The sequence below is a fragment of the Canis aureus genome, chromosome 8, assembly GCF_053574225.1.
Source record: "Canis aureus isolate CA01 chromosome 8, VMU_Caureus_v.1.0, whole genome shotgun sequence".
In the NCBI taxonomy this organism is placed as follows: Eukaryota; Metazoa; Chordata; class Mammalia; order Carnivora; family Canidae; genus Canis; species Canis aureus.
In genome coordinates, this window is record NC_135618.1 from 37808249 (window position 1) to 37822537 (window position 14289).

A 14289-nucleotide genomic window follows, 5' to 3' on the forward strand; every position below is an offset into this window, starting at 1 on the left:
GGACTTGGAACCGTTTTCAGAGATCCCTTTATTAGATTTGGAGCTCTGTGGTGACAGGCCTGGCGGGCTCAGCGCAATCTGTCCTCTCCCCCACCCAGTTGGGGTGGCCCAGCTGTGGGATGGGACTTCCTGCCTGATCAACAGAACCTGCTTCCCACCTGGAACTTGCCCAGAAACGCAAGTTCTCAGGTCCCAGAAGCCACGGCGTCCTCAACACCCAGTTCCAGGTGGGACAGGTACTCCATCCCCAGCACACGTGCTGTGGGCTGGGTGCTCCTCTCCTGCCAGCGTCCACTGCTGACCAGTGCAGGAGGGCTCCTCACCCTGGGCGAGGAGCTTGACTAGCCTGGCCGACCCTGCTTCAGGGGGGTGACTCCAGACATGGGGAGGGGTCCCAGCTCTGCCTTAAGCTGCTCACAAGACCGGCCCTCACGAGGACACTGCTCACAGACCTGGGCCCACGGGGAGGTTCTGGGACCTTAGGGAACCTCTGGCCTCCTGCCATGGGGAGTCTGGGTGAGTGCAGGCTTGAGGTCACCTTCACTGGCTATGGGTCCGAGTCCTGTTTCTGTGTGGGTTCCAACACATCCCTGCCGCTCGATGTTTTGGGGGTGATCCCTGGGGTCCCAAGACTGGCTGTGGTAGGCCCAGCAGACCTGTGAGGAGGCCTCCTACCACCTGATGCTGAGGCCGGAGCTGGCCTTCTCCACCGCATGGTAGCTTGTGTGCAGCAGGCGGCCAGCCTGCTCTGAGCCTTCACCCTGCAGCCAGCTCCTATACAGTTCCTGGACGCCAGGCACGTTCTCCGGTACTTCCGTCCTAACCATGCCGTACAGCATCTCAACCTGCTGGAGAAGCTCCTTGCTGGGCATGTCGGGGGCCTTGAGCTGGCCTCCGCCGTTCAAGCAGCCTGGAGGAGACAAGACAGGTGAGAGCAGTTATAGGAGGACACCTGCATTCGGGGGCATGGCACGCCGCTTCCCAACGCCGGCTGTCCTGCGCCCCCCGACCACCCAGGTGGGGGAGAAGACCAGGCTTCCTCCACCCCTCCTGCCCTGGCGGGACGCTGCCCCGGCCCTGGTACTGGTAAGGGCCCCGCGCGGTCTTTGAGGAGCAGGCCACACCACAGCTACCTGCGGGGCAGGCCATGACCTCCACGTAATGGTACGGGCAGCGCCCTCGCTTGAGCTTCTGCACCAGGTTCTGGATGTTGCGGAAGCCGTAGGCTGCGGCAAAGTGCAGCAGGACGCGGCCCTCCTTCTCCAGGGTCACCTCCTGGAAGTCCTTGTTCCTGAGGGAAGCACAGCTTGGGCTCCCTCCCATTCCCACCCCTGCAGGCACATTGGTCGAGCTACCCGGCTCTTCGGTGGATAGTGAGGAAGGAGAGGGTGGAAAGCTCACTTCTGCTAAATTTCCTCATCTTTAGGATGGGAGCCCCCTGCCTCCCGAGGATGGCCCCGGGGCGGGGTGTTGTGTCGGGACATCCCCTGTGCCAGGCGCACCACCTTGCCACCACAGCCCATAGACCACTGGGGGGTGCAAAGGGACACTGACCTCTGTGATGGGGAGGCAGAGCTCTGGAGAGTTCTCGCCAGACAGGAGGGCTCAGCTCCTACCTGGTGCCCTGGGTCTTCATCAAACCCAACCTGCTGTCCTCCAAGCCCAGCTCAGCGAGGGAACCTGATGGGCTGCCCTGTCCCCAAGTGCCAGCCCTTCCCACTGACCTCAGGGGTCTGTAGGTGACCTCATCCACGTGGATTCCAAAGAGCTCCCGGGCTGCATGCTGGAACACGTGCTCCAGGTAACCCCCGGAGCCCCCACCCCGATGGCTGCTGGGTTCTTGGGCAGACATGCTGCTACACCTGGGGAGCAAGGCACGGCCTCAGGTGGCAGCAGGGCTACTGTCCATGGAGGTTTCGGATAACCTTTGTCTCTCACACTTGAGGGAAAAGAGTCCAGGACCTGGGGGTTTCTGGGTGTCAGGAGGTAGCTCAGGTGGGAGGATGACTGTCCTGCTGTCAAGTAACCTGTTTGAGGAGCTCAGACCTATGTCAAGTTGGGGTTAGCTCGATGACCATCAGTTAGGTGGCCACTGGCCATCTCGTGAACTTGACCACCTCTGTGGACAAGTCACAGGGCAGACATGGAATCACCCAGAAGGAAGCCATGGCAGGGGAGAGGAAGGGGACGGGGCCTACCCCATGTTCTCACTTCTGCTGCTTTCCAGGACACCTGCAACCCCCCACCAACGTCACGAGCACCTTGACGCCAGACTACATGCTCCCCTCTGCCGCAGGAGATGCTGACTTACAGGCTGTCCAGGGGGGCTGGCTCCAGTTCTGAGAGTGACACCCCTTCTTCCTCCAGCAACTTGAACACTTCTCCTACAACAAGACCCCAGCACAGACGCTCTTCAGCTGAGATCTCCACCAAAAAAACACTGAGGAAACTCACATCGTCTGCAACCTGTGCTTTGGCTCTGGACACCCAAACGCCCACCTCCTGGCCTAAGGGTGGAGGACGAGCCTGGCCACAGAGGCGAGGAAGGACTCTACTTCTGAAGACTCTCAGAAGAGCCAGCCTGCTCCCCAGACCTGCAGCCCACCCTCACGGTAGCACGGTGGGGGGTGGGCAGGCCCATCCCCGAGGTGTGCCCGTGGCAGTGTGGTCACGGCTCCCCACAGGTGGACAGGGCCACATTCATGCAGGAAACCTTTCCCCACTGCTGTCCGGGCTCCTGAGCGTTTATTTCTCTGTATTTTAAGTACCTGGGAGACTCTCTGAGGCTGCTCAACTCAGAAATGGGGAGACCCACGTGAGTCAGAGCAGTTGACAAGAATCTTGGCACACCTCCCACGCAGACTGTTTTAGGGCAAACACTCAGGTAGTGCGGGGGGTGAGGGGAGCCCATTGATCACAGGTCGCCAAGATCATGGAACAGCTGTAAAGCTGTGAAGCTGTGAAGTAGGACCTGGCTCCGAGGAGAGGGCGGGGGGTGCCTCGTGCACAGGGGATGGCAGCTTCAGCCGGGGCCTGTGGGCAGAACCCAGGCAACGCCATCCATGCCCTGGACTCAGGGCAGCAGGACCCACACCTGTGGTGACGACACAATCCACGTCACGCGTCTGGTGCTCCTGGTTGAAAAAGTCTGGTCTGGAAGCTTCCAGCTTTTTGTCATAGCACGGCATTACCGTCACATGGTAGATCCTGTCGGGGGTCAAATGCTGCCGAGAAATGTGGAAATGTGGAATCGCTGCCTGACCCAGCAGTAAAAGGGGGCCCCCATCAGGTGAGGTGGGGGTGACACAGCCGGCCAGCGGCCAGGACGTGAGTGAGCTTCTTTGTAGGGGCCTGTGGACATTGTAGATCTTGGCTCATCTTTCAGGACAATGGCAGTGAATGGTTCACAGATGGAACATTCCTGTTACCTGCTGCTGGGCAAAGAAGTCCTTGACCAGGGAGCCCATGACCTGCTGTGGGGACCGGGCAGTGCTGAGGTAAGGGATGAGGAAGTTCCCGTGTGTCTTCTCAGCATAGCAGATCCAGCCTGCGGTCGACACAGGGAACAAAAGGGCCGTCTCACCAGCCAGTGAGTGACATGATGCTCTTGGGGTGGAGCTACTCGTACAAGGGGCTACGGTCCCAGACCGCCCCTGCTCTGCTGTCACTCACTGGCCGCTGGCATCTGTGAGATCACGGTCTGGGGAGCTAGGGACTCTCAAGGTGGCTCCCCCTGCCGAGGAGACCAGAAGCCTACGCTGCCGCATCGAGCATTCCTGTTACCCACGGCCTGCAGCGTGGACACACCTGGGCAGGCGGACGTGAGCACAGGCAAGGCCTGCGTGGAGTTGGTCTGTTCTCGGAACCGCTGCACAAACTCGCGCTGGCTCTCCAGGAGACTGAAGTTCCTCGAAAAGGCGGTATCAAACACATAGTGCACCCCTGCAAGGCAAGCACCACCTCACCCCCACGAAGGACGGTGGGATGGCCCCAGCTGCGCCCACGGTGACAGCCCAGGACCAAGCCACACCCTTTGCAGTGCCCAGCCCACGACTGCCCAGCCCACGACCTCCCAGCCCAGCTTCTGACGCACAGAAGTCACCCAAAGTGGATCTGAGCTACAACCTGACGGGGACCTGGGAAACGGGCCTCGATGATGATCATGTAAAACCAATGAGAGGAGTGGGTGAGTTCCAGGTTGGGAGAGCACAGAGAGGACTCAGGGGGCTCCCCGCTAAGGCACAGCTCCCGTTTGTCAAACCGAAACTTCGGGCTGAAGTCAACTCCGAACAGTCTGGAGTGTCTGGATTCAGGGACTCGGAGGCCTGAGGAGCCCCCTCACGGGACCCCCCCACGCTGAGCTACAGCACTCACACGACGTTTGGTGCCTACCAATCTTCTTGAAGAATGCGGTCAGCTTCCTGGCAGTGTCCGTAGGGCTCAGCTGAAATCTTGCAGCCAGCGAAGCTCTGGATTGGGGCGAGACAGAAACCACAACCAGCCTCTGCTGCCCCGGGGCTGCCGTCTGCAAAGCAAGGGGCACGTGCTCACTTGGTGTGTTTCACACGGAGTCCCCATGATCTGGTGCTGGAGACAGCGTGCCCTACCTCCGTCAGGACGTGTCATGTTTAGGCACGTGGAGGGCCCAACACTTTAGTGTAGCACTGAAGTACTGAGATACCGTTGATGACACTTTAAAAATGTGGGAGTCACCTGGAGATTAGCTGCCCTTGAAGGCAACAGCTAAGGATACAGGGGTTGATGTCAAGTTAAAGAAGTCTCCGAGACTGCCCACCACTTACCTTGTTGGCATCTAGGACCTTCCGCAGCTCCTCGTGGCTTTGCTGAGTGATGAGCACGGTCTCCGCCGAGGTGACACAGCCACTGCACGCCAGGCAGTCATCCAGCGAGATCTTTGCCTTCTCCAGCCTCTGGGTACCTCCATCCTGCAGCCACAAGGACATGAGCTCTCACAATGACAGAACCTACAGGAAACCTTTATTCTCTGGCTCACAACTCCGACAACCAACATGGAAGTTGGCTGGCTTTGAAAGCTACGGGATTTTTATTTTTATTTTTTTTTTTAAGATTTTATTTATTTATTCATGATAGTCACAGAGAGAGAGAGAGAGAGAGAGAGGCAGAGACACAGGCAGAGGGAGAAGCAGGCTCCATGCACCGGGAGCCCGACGTGGGATTCGATCCCGGGTCTCCAGGATCACGCCCCGGGCCAAAGGCAGGCGCCAAACCGCTGCGCCACCCAGGGATCCCGCTACGGGATTTTTAAAGATTAAATATCTGTTACAGAAATATGTACGTTCTATACATATTCTAGACTTAATTAGCTCCATCAAATTCTATCTTTGGTACAGGATCAGCTGGCACATCAGAATCATATTAATGAGGCCTGTAGCCTGTCAGGGGTGGAACGTGGGTGTTAAACCTGCAAAGAAGCAGGTGACTTGTCTGCACTCACGCACAGAGGTTCCTAGTCTGCACTCGTGCAGCTGTGAAGACGGGAAAACGTCAAAGGCCGGAGGCCAACAGCAGGATGAGAAAGGCAAGGCTGAGATGAAGGCAGAGAGGGCAGAGAGAGGTGGCGCTCTGCTCAGTGAAGAGCAGTAGCCCCAGGGGGGACAGACACACGGGCGGCAACAGCCAGATGGCAAACAGATGCAGAACCTGGTGTGGGCGTCGGCGTCCTGGCTGACCCCCTGCCACTTCCCCAGGTGCCAGCGACCCAGCTGAGCCCCTGTACTTCCCTATACGCTCAGAAGAGTGTGAGCCAGGGCCAGGCGAGCTGCAGGGGCCCAGAATGGGACCCAGGGGCTGAGGAGACGGGGTCTCCCTTCCAGCCCAGCTCATCAGGGCTACGCTTCACACCAAAACCCCAATTTGAGCTCAGGACTGAAAGTACCCTAACTTTCGAGTTAGATGAGCCTAAAGACTCAGGCTTTGATCTCGTGCCAAGAGAATAAGCTTCCCAACTTCTTTCCAAATCAACCACTGCTGCTTGGGACAGCACGGCCGCACCTCTCCTGGACCCCTTCATAGGTGGACCCCACCCCACACCAAGGTGGCATTCCCCTGGGCTGTGCTAGCTTGGGCAGGAGCTGCGGTGTGCTGCAGGGTCACTCTCCTGGCCTGAGCAGGGGGCCTGCTCACTCCCTGTGAATGCCTGATCCCCGTCCCCCCAGCCCTGCCATGTGCCACTGGAGGCTCCTCCCCTGCCTGGAGGAGTTCCCGTGCCAGGTGCACCCATGCCTGTGGTCCCCAGGATGGCACGGCCATTCTTGGGAGTCCTCATAGCCGACTAGGCCAGGATCTAGTTACGCTGTAACCACCTAAGGAGCAGCGTCACTACGAGCAACATCCTCCTGGCCTTCAGGGAATCCGACCACTGCGGAAGGCCCCACGATCCTCGTGCTCATCACTGGAAAGAGCAGCAAAATCGCGCTTTTCGTCACCTGGGCTGGAACTTACCGGACTGACCTGGAAGTAACTCCCGTCGTCCTCGATGTGGATCTTGGCCACCCCGCTTCCGGGCCGCCTGTCCACCTTCACGGGCTTGATGCAGTCCTGCTCCGGGAGGAGACAGCAGTCGGGGCGCTGGGGGCACCGGGGCGCTCACCGCGGCTCAGTCGCACGGGGACGGGGACAGCGGGGACAGCAGCCACCCGCGCGCCCCGGGCTCTGACCTCACCTGGACCTCATCGTTCTCAGGACGCCCAGGGGCTGCGTGCGCATCTCTGGCTGGAGGTCGGCGCCTGCCCGCGCCGGGACCTGAGCCCCCCTTGCCTCCCCCCTCCTCCCGACCCCCCTCCCCTTGTCCCCACCCCCCTACCCTCCCGCCTCCCCCCTCCTCGACCCCTCCGCCCTCCCCCCGCCCGCACAGCCCCCCCACGTCCCCCGCGCGGGCAGCGTCACGAGCCCGACCCCCCGGCGGCCTCGGCCCCCCTCTCCCCCAGGAGCGCCGGGTACGCGGCGGGGCTCTCTGGGTCCCCCTCCCGGCGCACCTGAGACGGCCCGATGAAGTCATCCAGGTCCGTCAGCTGCAGCGCCCCGCTGAAGGGCGACGCCATGGCGCCAAGCCTGCCGCCGGGCGCGGGGCGCGGAGGTCGTCAAAGGCCGCGAAACGGCCGGCTTGTTCCGCCACGCTGCCGGAAAGCGCCCCGCGCAGCGCATGCGCGCCTGGCCCCTCGGCCGGGCTCCTGGAGCAGGGCGCGCGCCCCCTGCCGGCGGGTGCAGCCCCGCGGACGAGCCGGCCACCTTCCCGGCGCCGCGCGGACCCGTGACGCGTCCTGCCCCGGGGCTCACCTGCCGGCCAGGTGTGCGGCCCCGCAGGCCTTGCCTGATCAGCAGCGGCCCTGGGGTGGGGGCTTCCCGGCCCCAGCCATCCCAGTCCTCACAATGCTTGACCGAGGTCTCAGACAGGATGCCCGAGGTCTGAACGAGCACAAGCGGTTCTTAGAAGTAGGCGAGCACGAAACAACCCGCTTCACTGAAATGCCCCCGAGCAGTTTACAAAATAAAAGTGAGAAGAGTAGCAGGTGCCATGGAGATGGGGGCAGGATGAGGGCCGTTCGGATGGGAATGACAGCGATGATTTCCCCGGGAGGGGCTCTGGCGGAGGCTGGCAGGGCCGTGCGGGGCCGCGTCCCTGCAGGGCGGGCTTCACTCTCCTTCCCCTGGAACCCAAGTCTGTAGAAGCAAACCAGGTGGATGACAGGTGGGAACAGCCCAAGTGTCGTCAGCAGCTGGGTGGGTAGGCCAGTTGTGGTCCAGGCATACAACGATCGTCGCGCAGCTGCAGAGCAGGCCGAGGCACTGACACCTGCTGCCATGGGGCTGACCCCTGAGGACCTGATGCTCAGTGAGAGAAGCCACATGTTGTAGGGTTCCGTTCCTAGGCCGTGCGCAGAACCTGGAACTCCACGGAGATGCTAAGTAGCTTCAAGGTTGCCAGGGGCGGTGCAGGAAGCTTCACTGTGCCACGATGGAAAGTGTTGGAAATAGCAGGAGTGGTTGCGCCACACTGAAGGCAACGAATGCCTGCGAGTCGTGCGCTTACACAGGTCCTATGGCGCATTCTTTTGTGTATATAATAATGTAACGTATAAATTGTGTATCAAAAACTACTGAATTGCACCTTTTAGTGGGTGGATGGTATGGTACATGAGTCTGAATCTCCATAAATCCGCTGCCCCAAGGTGACCCCAAGAGTGGGGACAGTGCGTGCGCCCAGGTCCACCCAGTTTCGAAGCCTCAGGGCCTCCGTCCCCGGAGACAGTGTCTGGGTCAGGAACTCTGACTGGAGGTCCTGGCATCACACACGTACACACGAGGGCCCTGGAGACAACCCCGTACCTGCCTCCTCTACGCACCTGCTCTCACACCTGCAGGTTGTTTCATCATCATCATTAGTGAGTATTTACCGTACGTTTCCCGTGTGCAATGCCAGGGTTTACACGCGGGGGGAAACGGGGCCCGTGGCCAGCCTGGGCCACCGCCAGGATGCCGCGATGGGGCGTGGGCGCCCTGCTCCTTGCACTGGGACAGACGTGGACCTGGGTGTCCGCTCCGGGTGTGCCCACAGGACCCCCTTTGCCCAAGGCTGGCCACCGGAGCTCCGGGTGGGCGCGGGCACGGTTCCACCAAGGTGCACGCAGCTGCCCCCGCATGCAGGCGGCCGTCAGTGTTGCCGTGGGAGGGGCCGGCCCTGTGTCCGTGTCCAGTGCTGCTGCAACGGGGGATGGCAGCTGGGGTTTACGACCATAGAGGTTTATCCTCTCAGAGCTGCTGAGGCCACAAGGCCGAGGCCACGGTGTCGGCAGGCCCTTCCGGGGCCCCTTCCTGCCTGGTGCGGCTGCTGGTGGTCCCGGGCAGCCCTCTGCTGCTCCGTCGCAGGGCTCCCGCGTGTCTCCTCCTCTTTCCTGTCACTGGATTCAGGGCCCAGACTCCTACCAGCATGATCTCGTCCTGACGTCCTTGATGACATCTGCAAGGACCCTATTTCCACATGAGGTTTCATTTACAGGGTTGGGGGACACATTATTTGGAGGGCACCATTCAACCCACCACAGCCCTCATGTCCAAGATGTTTTTTTTAAGATTTTTTTATTCATGGGAGACACAGAGGGGGAGGCAGGCTCCCTGCAGGGAGCCTGCTGGGGGACTCGATCGCAGGACCCCGGGATCACGCCATGAGCCGAAGGCAGACGCTCAGCTGCTGAGCCATCCCGGCGTCCCCCTCATGTCCAAGTTTTTGTGGGACCCTCAGGGTCAGCTGCGTATGGGATACGTCTCCCCAGGTCTGTGGACTGTGTGGACTGCGCTGGCCCAGGTGCGGGGCTGGGAAGGACCACACGGGCTAGCCTGTCCGACAGCCAGGCTTGGGCCAGCAGGTGTCTTGCAGGCAGGCAGCAAGGATCCAGGGTCGGGAAAAGTAAAAGGCGTTTTGTCCTTCAAAAAAATGCTCAGGGGCTCCTGTTCTGGTTCCGGTGGAAGAGCCTGCAATTCTTGATCTTGGAGTCATGAGTTCGAGCCCGTGCTGGGTGTGGAAATTGCTTAAATCAATAAAAAATTAAAAAAAAAATCTTAAACATGTGATTTCAAAACATTTACTACATCGTCCAGTGTTGCTGTGTGGTATATCAAGGCATCTGCAAAACGTTGGGAAGTAGAAGTGGGGCTTGCTCCCCCTGCCCCGCCGGGTGTAGGAGGAAGGATGTGTGCAGGAGCGGCCCGGGGGCCCACTATCAGACCAGGGACGGGCACGGGAGGGGCTTCCGGCTGCAGCAGGACCCCTGCCTGGGAGGAAGGTCACTAGTTGGCCGTTCAGGGTGAGTTGTGAAGGGCAAGGCCGGCCTCACGCCCCAACAAGAATGTCCAGCCTCCTGAATGTGCTCCCGTGCTTTTCGTAAAGTGTGGGTGGCCAGCTGGGGGTGTCCCTGCCAGGTGAGGGTCTGCACGCTCGGGAGTTTCTGGGTAAATCAGCCTAGGTCCCTGTGGGTCATGGGGGTCCTCCCCTGTCTGGGGGAGTGTGGGCACAGCCGCTCACCCCTTCCACCCTGTGAGGCTGCGGCTCTGGAGGGACGGTGGGGAGGGGCCCACGCGCGGTGCCCCCCGTGCCCCTTGTTCTCAGCATCCAGGGAGAACAAGCAGGTTCTGGTGTGGGATCCGGGTGCCCCGTCTGAGTCCCCCGGCCAGTGCAGGTGCAGCCTGGCTCCCCGGAAAGCCGAGCGCTCCCTGGGCTGAGCCGGGCCACCCTGTATTTGCTGCAGGAAACCACCAAGGGCAATGAGCGCATCATTAGCGCCTCCCGCCGCGGCCCCACGGCTTGTCAACAGGTGTGAGCCGGTGGCAGCCTCGGGAGGCTACGGGCAGCAATTAGCCGCTAATGAGAGGCCTGCAACCTGCTCCTGGGGGACCGGGGCGGGGGGGGGGGTTCCGGGGAGGGCGCGCAGCAGGCAGGGCAGGCCAGGATCCCCTGGGGGCTCGCGGGGCCCCGATGCTGCCCCCCACCCCTGCCCTGCGAGGACGCCGAAAGGGCCGCTCCCCCAGACCTCCCTGGGGTTGAGGGTCACCACGTGTCCACGTGCGTGTCTGGCCCACTGACGCCCAGCAGCATGTGATCCTCTGCCCATGTCCCAAATCCTTTCTGGGGACACGGTGTCATCCCTGCCCTGCTGCCGTGTCTGAGCTGCCTCCTGCCTCCCAGGCTCCCTGGACCCCCGAGGCCCTGGGTGTGGCCCCTCTGATGCTGCCACCTGTCAGCCAGCGCCCGCAGCCCCGGAAGGACCCTGCAAGGTGCTCCACGGAGCTGGGGCGGGGATCGCCCAGGGCAGCACCCAAGACAAGACCCGGAACCCAGCCTGGCCTGCTGCCTGTGGGAGGGTCACCCTGAGCACTGGGCCCCAGAGCCGAGCCTGGAGAGGTTCCAGCTGGTGAGGTCATGGGCCCTCTTCAGAAGACACCTCCCACCGGGCCCCCTTCCCTCCTGCCCCCACAGTCTCCTTGGAGGACAGCCTCCAATTCCCCTCCCTTGGGCTGTAGAGTCAGGAGTAGGTGAGGGGACAGGGTGCCCCACGCTCTGTAGGACATGAGGTCTTCCTCATGCTGGGGGCCTGGGAGGAAGGAGCCAGCTGCCTTGGTAGAGACGTGGGGCAGGGAGCCACTCTGCAAAACAGAAGACCCCACGGGGGTTCACTCCACCCGCGTCTGGGATGACATGCCTCCCTGGCTCTGACCCGGGAGAGCTGCAGTCCGCAATTCCCGGAGGTCCAGGCTGGTCTCTCCATCTCTGCGTCGGTTCCCCTTCTGACCTGGGGCCACCTCCACCCTGGGCAGCCCTGACTGCCCACGCGCCCTGGGACCTTTGGGACCCCAATCTGGGCCACTGCTCCCAGAGGCCATCCTGACTGCAGGGGTGCTGGGAGGCGGGCGTGTGCTAAGAGCCAGGGAACAGTGAGGAAGCAGTGTCACCCTCTGATGGCCACGTGGGCCAGCCCTACCAAAGGTTTGTCACCCAGCCCTGGAAGCTATCCTGAAGTGCAGTGAGGTCCTTGTAGGTATGGCAGGTTCTTGAGAAGTGACCAGCCATGAAGGGTTGTGGTGCCAAGCAGGGCACAGGTCAAGTCTGAGGGTGGGAGGGAGGGGCAAGTCACCCCAGGGGCCCTGGCTGCGCAGGCTTCAGACCATGCGCAGAACACCTGCCACATGGGGGCCACCGGCCAGTCCTGAGCTCACCAAGGGGGCTCCACGGGAGAGCTGGTCCAGGATCCAGTCCACGTCCTACTCCTGGGTGGTGGTGCCTGAGGCCATGAAGAAGGCGGCTAGCTGGGCGCTCTAACCAGAGCCTATCTAGGACCCGGACCCGGGCCTGGGCACTGCCCGTCAGCCTGGCCCTCAGTGAGCCACCTGTCCCACCCCAAAGCACCCTGCCTGGCTGTGCTGCACTGTCCTCGAGCTCATGCCACTGTCTCAAGCCCCCACACAGCAGGTGCGGAGTTGGAAAGACATTTCCCAGGTGCGCATCCAGCCACAGCTGGAGTTTGTCCTGGGGCACGTGGGACATGTAGGAGCAGAGGGTGCCTGGGGTGATTCAGATCCGTGTGGAGGAGGCCAGCAGGCCCAGCCACGGCTCTTGGCTGCTGCCCCAGGACCCCAACCTATGCTGGGGGGGGGAGTCAGTGAGGGCGGCCCCACATGTTCGATCTCCCTCCTGCATGCCTTGCACATCATGTGGGGTCTGCAGATGCTGCGGTGGCTGTAGGGTGCCGCCTCCAGGAGCAGCTGGGAGGCACTGCTGCAGCCCTTCGCTCCGGGTCGGCCACGCGGGTGGGGTCACCGGCCAGGCTCCCCTCCCCAGTCCAGCCATAGGGCTGCCCACTCCCACCTCTTCCTGTAGTGGCTGGAAGGCGTTGCAGGAGACACCCGCTGGGATCTGGGCTAGGATGGCACTTGCCACGGCTGGCAGGTGGGCCTGGATGAGAATGTGAGGTCCTGGCTGCGCTGTCCCTGGAGGCCAGGTCCCAGGTGGCACAGGAGGTGGCTGGGGCAACACTCGGCAGCCAGGCTTGAGGAGTAGGGGTCACTGATCAGCAGTGCCATCTCCCCTTCAGCCCCCGACTCAGGACAGCAGCTCACAGACACCAAGGCATCTGGGAAACAAGCCAGGGTGCATCTGTGCCGTGTCGGGGGTGTGCTGGGTCCCCCATCTAGCTGTGCATGAGCTGCCTCTGCTCCTCTGAGAGGGCATGAAGGCAGCATCCTGGATAGTCCTGCTGGGGGAGCAATGATGATCAAAGGGAGGGTCTGGTGCCCAGCAGGCCACCCCAGCAGCAGCGGGCTGATGGGGGGACACACAGGCTCCACTGGGTCTCAGAGCCCAGGGCTTGGGGTGGCAGTGGCAGGTGTACACTCAGGTCAAACTTGATCCTGACCCCGGGACCTGACTATCCCCCCACCTTGGGGCTTGACCCACCATGCCCCACCCCCCACCCCCACCCCGGCACCTGGTCCACCACACCCCCTGACCTGGCCCACGCCACTGGCCCCCCCAGAACTGGCCTGTGTTTCTCACCCCTGAATGAAGCAGCCCCATCCCTGGCCCTGTTGGGCTGTGTGTTTGGGGGGTGCACTTGGGCTCCAGCTGGGGGCAGTTAGTGAGGTGGGGCCGGAGTCACAGAGGCCAGGAGGGGGGTTAGTGGCCTAGCATTCAGTGATGGCGCGAGGGGGGGGGGGGCTGTGGCCAGGCAAGGAAGGCCGCCTCCCCAGAGTCTCCAGAAATCAGCCTGGTAAGGCACACGCTTAACTGCCTGAGGCTGAGCCACCCAGGGGCCCCTCCCCCTTTCTTCCTCACGCATGCGCCTCGTTCCCCAGCGCCGTGCACCTGTGAAGTCTGCACCTGCCCCAGTCTTTCTGCCTGACTTAGGCGCTGCGGCTCTTAGTGTCTAGGCGCTTGCCTCCTCTTCTCAGGTCATGGGTTTATTTATTCTCTTTCTTTATTATTTATTTAAGTAATCTCTATGCCCAACACGGGGCTCAGACTCGGGATCCCAAAATCAAGAGTCCCATGTTCTTCTGACTGAGCCAGCCAGACACCCCTTCTCTTTCTCTCTCTCTTTCTTCCTTTCTTGAAATTTTTTTCAAAGATTTTATTTATTCTTGAGACACACAGAGGCAGAGACACAGGCAGAGGGAGAAGCAGGCTCCCTGCAGGGAGCCTGACGTGGGCTTCGATCCCAGGACCCCGGGATCACACCCTGAGCCGAGGGCAGACCTCAGCCACCGAGCCTCCCTGGGGGCCCCGACTCTGCCCTCTTTAAACAGTAATTCCCCTTTCCACCTGCAGCCCCCGGTAGCTTCCATTATGCTTCCTGCCTGTGGGTTTCCCTAACCTGGACACTGCATGGATATGAATACGTACACAAGCTGGGTGGGGAGACAGAGGAGAGAGACACGCAGACTCTCCACTCAGGGCAGGGCCCGACGTGGGGCTTGATCCCATGACCCACGGATCATGACCTGAGCCCAAATCAGGTGTTAGATGTTGAAGAGACCAAGTCACCCGGTGTCACTGGACGTGGAAAACATGGAAAATGCATCCTCCCACGTCTGGCTGCTTCTGCTGAGCATCATGTTCCCGAGGCTCGCCCACGTCGTGGCCTGTAGCCCCATTCCCTTCATGCCTGACTCCCATTCTGTGGCACGGACACACCCCATTTTTTTGTTGGTCTAGTCCTCTGTCAGCAGGCCCTTGAGTTGTGTCCACTGTTTGGCTCCTGC

The 14289-nt window shown here is 61.4% G+C and overlaps 1 protein-coding gene and 1 long non-coding RNA gene across 3 annotated transcripts; one reads left to right on the forward strand and one right to left on the reverse strand.

The window, feature by feature from the left end:
- Window positions 1-9: 9 nt before the first annotated feature.
- CIAO3 (cytosolic iron-sulfur assembly component 3) lies at window positions 10-7174 on the reverse strand. 2 transcript variants are annotated; one of them, XM_077905990.1, is made up of 11 exons: window positions 7017-7174; window positions 6493-6579; window positions 4803-4946; window positions 4393-4525; window positions 3808-3942; window positions 3429-3547; window positions 3095-3224; window positions 2312-2384; window positions 1725-1862; window positions 1134-1291; window positions 10-910 (listed from the first exon to the last, which is right to left on the reverse strand). In XM_077905990.1, exons 1-11 carry the CDS (start codon window positions 7080-7082, stop codon window positions 672-674), a joined length of 1422 nt encoding a protein of 473 aa, XP_077762116.1. In that variant the 5' UTR covers window positions 7083-7174; the 3' UTR covers window positions 10-671. The 2 variants fall into 2 exon arrangements, with proteins under 2 accessions (XP_077762116.1, XP_077762115.1); XM_077905989.1 differs by having other exon boundaries at window positions 6484-6579.
- On the forward strand, window positions 936-8138 carry LOC144318752 (uncharacterized). The gene is made up of 2 exons (XR_013384787.1): window positions 936-1801; window positions 2228-8138. It is a non-coding gene; the product is annotated as an uncharacterized LOC144318752 (long non-coding RNA).
- Window positions 8139-14289: the final 6151 nt, after the last annotated feature.

Coding starts and splice junctions, on each gene's coding strand:
- CIAO3 (XM_077905989.1), bottom strand. CDS start 7,082: ATGGCGTCGCCCTTCAGCGGGGCGCTGCAGCTGACGGACCTGGATGAC. Junction 3,943..4,392: donor CGCATTCTTCAAGAAGATTG/GTAGGCACCAAA, acceptor CTTGCCTTGCAG/GGGTGCACTATGTGTTTGAT. Junction 2,385..3,094: donor GGATTGTGTCGTCACCACAG/GTGTGGGTCCTG, acceptor GTCTTGTTGTAG/GAGAAGTGTTCAAGTTGCTG.